The sequence below is a fragment of the Mastomys coucha genome, unplaced genomic scaffold, assembly GCF_008632895.1.
Source record: "Mastomys coucha isolate ucsf_1 unplaced genomic scaffold, UCSF_Mcou_1 pScaffold3, whole genome shotgun sequence".
In the NCBI taxonomy this organism is placed as follows: domain Eukaryota; kingdom Metazoa; phylum Chordata; class Mammalia; order Rodentia; family Muridae; genus Mastomys; species Mastomys coucha.
The window spans coordinates 43,777,530-43,784,139 of NW_022196909.1; the positions used below are offsets into that span (position 1 = coordinate 43,777,530).

Below are 6,610 nucleotides of genomic sequence, written 5' to 3' on the forward strand. Positions count from 1 at the left end.
AGAAATCCGCCTGCCTCTGCCTCCCAAGTGCTGGGATTAAAGGCGTGCGCCACCACCGCCTGGCTGTGTGGTAATTCTTATGAATGTTCTTAGGGCACATTAAAAATTAACTCACACACAGAAAGAAAGAAAGAAAGAAAGAAAGAAAGAAAGAAAGAAAGAAAGAAAGAAAGAAAGAAAGAAAGAAAGAAAGAAAGAAAGGAAAAAAGGAAGGAAGGAAGGAAAGAAGGAAGAAAAAAGAAGGGAAGGAAGGAAGGAAGGAAGGAAGGAAGGAAGAGAGAAAGAGAAAAGCTATGTGGTGACACATCCCTTTAATCCCAGCATTTGGAAGGCAGAGGCAGGCAGCACTCTATGAGTTTGAGGCCAGCCTGGTCTACAGAGATACAGAGTGTAGGACAGCCTGGGCTACGCAAAGAACCCATGTCTCAAAAAAACAAAATGAAAACCAAAAAACAAAACTTAACTGCTTTTCTTCAGAAAACAAAAACTGACAATTACAATCCAGGGGCTGGAGAGGCAGCATAGGAGGTAAGAGCACATGGGGTGGTTCCCAGAGCTACATGCCAGCTCCCGCATGGCAACTCCAGGGAGTCTCATACCTTCTTCCTGCCTCCTTGGGAACCAGACAGGATACACATACATTCAAGTAGGCAACAGTCACACATCTAAAAATATGTAAATCTTTTAAAACAAACACAATCCATTTATAGTCACTTGAAGAAACACCTGTGTGTGCTTAAGAGAGGGCCTCAGTGTGTGTGTGTATCTCTGCCTGTCCTAGGACTTACATGTAGACCAGGCTGGCCTCAAACTCACCAAGATCTGCCCTCCTCTGCCTCCCAAGTGCTGGGACTAAGGGTATGTGCCACATGTGTGAACCTCAAAAAGCTCACAGGTCACTATGCAGAAAGCTACAAAGCACTGATGAATAGGCCCCAGGTGATGCGGATGTGTGCTGTGTTTGTGGATTGAAGAGTCACAGAGTAAAGACGCCAGCTCCCCTAACTGACGCGCAGGGTCAATGCAATTCTATCAATACCCACGGTGCACTTGCGCTACAGATCTGCACAGCATCACTGACAGACAATGTATTTGAAAAAGTAAAGCCACCAGAAGAGAGCTACAACAATTCCAAGAGAGATGCAATGGGGGGAAGCCATCTCTCTGATGCGGAGACTTGCCAGGGAGCTGTAATAACCAAGGCCGCGCGGTACAGACACACAGACGGATAGGACAGAACATCAGACAGGTGCTCCTGAAACATGCCCACCGGGGAACTGACAAAACAGGAAGGAAAAGCAGTTCAGCAGGAGCTTCTGACAGCAGCTGCTGGAGCAGGTGAGCATCTGCAGACAATTAGGACCTTCAAAACCCAGAAATGTAAGGAAAACAAAAGTTAAAAAGAGCAGGGCGGTGGTGGCGCACGCCTTTAATCCCAGCACTTGGGAGGCAAAGGGGGGCGATTTCTGAGTTCAAGGCCAGCCTGGTCTACAGAGTGAGTTCCAAGACAGCCAGGGCTATACAGAGAAACCCTGTCTCGAAAAACCAAAAAAAAAAAAAAAAAAAAAAAAAAAAAAGAAAGAAAGAAAAGAAAAAAGAAAAAAGAAAACTTAAAAAAGAATGATCGATGGGGCTGGAGAGATGGCTAAGCAGGTAAGAGCACTGACTGCTCTTCCAGAGGTCCTGAGTTCATTTCCCAGCAACCACATGGTGGCTCACAACCATCTGTAATGGGATCTGATGCACTCTTCTAGTGTGCCTGAAGACAACTATAGTGTACTCATATAAATAAAATAAATCTTAAAAAAAAAAAAAAAGAATGATCGAAAGACACAGGCAGACTTTTAACAAAGACAAGGCCAAGGCAGGTCAGCACATGAAAATATCATTTGCTACCAGGGAAATACAAATAAAATACAAATAAAGCTCATGATGAAATATCCCCACCAGGATGGTTAAAACACCAGGATGGTTAAAATAAAATGGTGCTTCAGCCCTGACTAAGTTTCAGGGCGTTCAGAGAAGAGAAATTAGCCAGATACTGTGTGAGTCTATTTCTGTGAGGAGCCTAGCTAGTCAATTCAGAGAGATGGAAAAGAGAATGACAGGGCCAGGGAGAGTGGGACGAGTTGTACTCAATGAGAGGACTTCCCTTGGGAAGATGGGAGAGTCCTGGAGTTACAGTGGTGGTGACAGTCACACAGCAGTGAGAATGCACTTAATATCCAGGACTACATTCCCTGAAATGCTTACAGTGAAGAAAAAAAGCTAAGGACCCTACGTCATCAAGGAAGCCAGCAACTGTGTAGGAGCTGGGGAGTTAGTGCTGAGTGACCAACACCACAAAGACCTAGAAGCACACTGGGCCCGAGGGCAAGTACCTGGGATTGCACAGGGGAATATGGACTTCCAGGCTCCCCACTCAACAGGGTCTCGCTGTTCATTTTTGTCTTCAGACAAGCAATGTACCGACTACAGAAATCTTTACAGAGTTCATTAACCTTCTCCAGTTCAAGAAGATGAATACGCAGGACCTGGATTGCTTTCACCATCTAGAGGTAGAGAAAATAAAGACTTTTAACTGGGAAACGGTGTGCCGTCCATCCATATGAGAAGTCGTCATTGTCACACACAAGACAGCAGCAGTGCTATCGACAGAAAAGGAACAGCGTTATGTCCCAGCATTCAAGGGCCTCTGCCCCAGCTCTGGCTGAGTCTATGCCACACACAGAGCAGGGTGCCTCCTTCAGCATGGCTGTGCCGGCAATGTGGCTCAGTGCTGAGCTGAGCTGCAGCCTCACCTGGCACCATCCTTGCCCATCCTATAGGTGGTTCAGAGTTCAACCCCCAGCTCTGCTCTTTCTGGATCATGCATCTGGTATCAAGTCTAAGAACTCTTTCCCTAGCTCTAGATCCCCAAGTTCTTCTTGTATGTTTTCTCTCCTGTTTAATATGACATCATCAAGCATTGAGGAGACTTGCTCTCAAGCAATGGGTCACAAATGCCAACAGTGCCATGTCACTGGCACTCCTCACTGTGAACACGGGCCAGCCCTCAGCCACAGCCTTGTGTGTGAAGTCATCTACATTCTTGATGCAGTGAAAGACCGGTCGGTAACAAAAGCTATGGAGTGTGAGCTGTGCTGGACCCTGGGCTTAGATGAGATCTGTTCCCTCAGGCGAGCCAGGCCAGGGATGGGCCAAAACCAAAAGCTCTTCTGATCTTGACTCAAATGACAGGCATTTCAGAGCGCATGAGGCAGAGTCTGACAGAGCCTGCCTTGGAACCCTCTCAGGTGGCAGACACCATGCAAGAAATCAAAAGCAGCAGGCGAAAACGGACAGAATTTATCCATGGATGACAATGCTTCCAAAGCCCAGAGAAGGCCTTGCTGTGGGGTTTCTAAGTTCATCTGAGTCTGGCAGAGGCTCAGGCTCAAAGGGAGGACAGTGCAGGTGCCCTGAAGAAGGTCGCTGTGTCCTTGTCCTCAAAGACCACTGCACTGCATTAGACAGGAAGAAGGCACTGTAACTGGTGTCGGAGCTGGGAGGAGGCGCTCTGCAGGTGCCGCCCAAGCCTGTTTCTAAGATTAGATCAGTACTTATAGCTCAAGGGGAGCAGACTCCCTGCAGGAATAGCCTGCCCCAGGGAGTCTACATAGACACCCAAGAGAGCACTGAGCCCCACCTCATAGAGAGGCACAATTAGTTAGATTGTTAAAGAGAAAATTTGATAGAAGCCAGAAGACCAGGAAGGCAAACTGCATGGGCAGACTTCAGTCACAAAAAGTAGAAACAAAGCCCGGCTTTACTCACTAGGTTGTCAGTCTCCGGATCTTCACAGAAGAAGGGCTTCCCGTCCTTTTCTTGCTTCCTGACAAAGTTCTCAATGTCCACATCGAAGCTGGCAGACGTCGTGCCTTCTGAGCCCTGCGTGGACTGCTCACACTTCTCAAACAACAAAGCTAGCAAGGGAAATAGCGGGTGCCTGTGGGGAAACAGAGCGAGGGTGTGCCACCTCTCTCCAGAACGCCCTGGGATGTGTGCGCTGACGGGCCTCTGCCCACTCTGACACGGGGATCTCTTATTCAGTCAGGCTGGCTTCTAACTCGAGGCTCTCCTGCCTCAGCCTCAAGTACCTGAAGTTATAGATGTGCATTGTCCAGCCTGTATGAATGATTTATTTATTTATTTATTTATTTATTTATTTATCTTTATTTATACGAGTACACTGTAGCTGTCTTCAGACACACCAGAAGAGGGCATCAGATCCCACTGTAGATGGTTGTGAGCCACCATGTGGTTGCTGAGAATTGAACTCAGGACCTCTGGAAGAGCAGTCGGTGCTCTTAACCCCTGAGCCATCTCTCCAGCCCCTATTTATTTATTTTTTTATTTTTATTTTTTTGGTTTTTCAAGACAAGATTTCTCTGTATAGCCTTGGCTGTCCTGGAACTCTGCAGACCAGGCTGGCCTCAAACTCAGAAATCCACCTGCCTCTGCCTCCCAAGTGCTGGGATTAAAGACATGCGCCACCACCACCCGGCTTATGAATGATTTTTAAACAGCTTGCTACTTATTTCCATATGTTCTTTTAAAATTTTATTCCATATATATATGCACTATGTACGTGCCTGGTACCCATGGAAGCCAGAAGAGGGCAGCAGATCCCTCAGGTCCTCTGGGACAACAGCTCATCTCTTCCCCACTGAGCCATCTCTCTTAACCTATCTGCTACTTGTTTTTTAACTTGTTTATGGTATGGCTACTCTGAGAGGAACTGTTCCATGAAAAAAAAAAATTTTTTTTTTTGGTTTTCCTATCATGAAATACTTTTAATTGGGTTAGTTCTACACTATATGAAAATATTTTTTCAAAATTCCTAATCTTTTCATTAATTTTTCTCTTGTTGTTTGTATTATGATAGGGTCTCATTACAAAGTCTAGGCAGGCCTTGATTCCTATTCCTCTAGTCCCAGCCTTCCCAGGCCTGGGATTACAGCATGGACTACCATGCCTGGATTTTAATTTTTATTTGTGAACTATCCCACAATAAACTGGGCCATTTTTGGTGCTTAGATCCTTCCATGTGTATCTAGTAACCACTATAAAAAGGACACAGAGCAGCTCCAGGACTCCCAGTCCTTCTTATTGTCCCTTTGAGAACCATGCTGGAAGCCCTAGTCCCAGCAGGGGTCACCATCACTCTAGTACAGAGTCCTGTTTAAGACATTTGATGTGAAGGAAGCCAGTCAAAGATACTCCGTAACTGAAGCGAGTGCTCATTCAGGAGGTACCTGGGTAGCCGAGGTCAAGGGAGCAAAATGACAGTTTCTAGAACTGCGGATGTGGAGGTAAAGGACAAATGTGTGGTGCTCTCCTTACTCTGTGCTTTCAGGGATCAAACTCCGGTCATCCATTTACATGAGAAGTGCTTTCCTTTCTTTTTTCTTTTATTTTAAGATTTTATTTATTTTATGTATGTGACTATACTGTAGCTGTCTTCAGACACACCAGAAGAGGGCATCAGATCCCATTACAGATGGCTGTGAGCCACCATGTAGTTGCTGGGAACTGAACTCAGGACCTGTGGAAGAGCAGTCAGTGCTCTTAACCACTGAGCCATCCTTCCAGCCCCATACGTGGTTCCCTTGCTGATCCATCTCTAGGCCCCCTTTCCTCTTAGAGTCTTGCTGTGTAGTCCAGCCTGGCCTGGAGTTGGCTTTGAATTGTCTATCCCCATGCTGAGATTCTAAGTGCGCTCCACCATGCTTGGCCTGAAGATTTCCTGGAAGGTTACCCAAATTTAGGTTGATATTATAAAACCTTTTCTTTTCTTTTAAAGATTTATTTATTTGTTATATGTAATTACACTGTAGCTGTCTTCAGACTCTCCGGAAGAGGGAGTCAGATTTCATTACGGATGGTTGTGAGCCACCATGTGTTTGCTGGGATTTGAACTCAGGGCCTTTAGAAGAGCAGTCGGTGCTCTTAACCACTGAGCCATCTCTCCAGCCCTACCTTTTCTTTTATTATTAGAAGTACCATCTCAATCTGTAAAGTGCTCAGTCTAGATCCCAGCCCTGACTTCCACTTCACATGTCTGCATTCTCTCTAGTCCTCAGAAGAGCACACAGCCCACACCCAGGCACTACCTATAAATGGCTTGCTTGTCGGCATCCATTGGGGTCTGAGACTCGATGGGAGGAGGACTCACTCCTTCTGCATCCGGGTCAGAGCAGTTGGGATCTTGCTCTGTTTTTAACTCTGTGACCACCTGCATCTGTAAAAGGACAAGTTCTGTTACAGAATACATGTGCAGTACGGCTCATACTGAGCTAGAAGATTCCAGAACTGCCAATAGCACAAACCCCAAGAGCAGCAACCCTCTGACTCCCTACGCTCTAAGAGCAGACAGCACCAATGGCAAGTGTATTAGGAAGTAAGAAGGCTTTGGAAGCCATCACTGCGCATGGCTGACAGGCACTACACAGTGCAAGCTAACTCTTCTAGCCACACAGCTCCCAATGAGTAACTTGGTGAGAGACTGAACAAGGTCTGTGCATTTCTTTCTTTCTTTTCCTTCTTTCTTTCTTTCTTTCTTTTTTTT

At 46.1% G+C, this 6,610-nt stretch overlaps 1 protein-coding gene across 5 annotated transcripts in view; it reads right to left on the reverse strand.

The window, feature by feature from the left end:
- The window catches only part of Pknox1 (PBX/knotted 1 homeobox 1), a 41,243-nt gene that overhangs the window by 11,385 nt on the left and 23,248 nt on the right, over positions 1–6,610 (reverse strand). For all 5 annotated transcript variants that reach the window (XM_031347084.1, XM_031347085.1, XM_031347082.1 and 2 more), the window contains 3 exons: positions 6,156–6,283; positions 3,817–3,988; positions 2,382–2,552 (listed from right to left, as the gene is read on the reverse strand). In XM_031347084.1, coding sequence (XP_031202944.1) covers positions 2,382–2,552; positions 3,817–3,988; positions 6,156–6,283 — 471 coding nt within the window. The remainder of the gene's footprint in view (positions 1–2,381; positions 2,553–3,816; positions 3,989–6,155; positions 6,284–6,610) is intronic.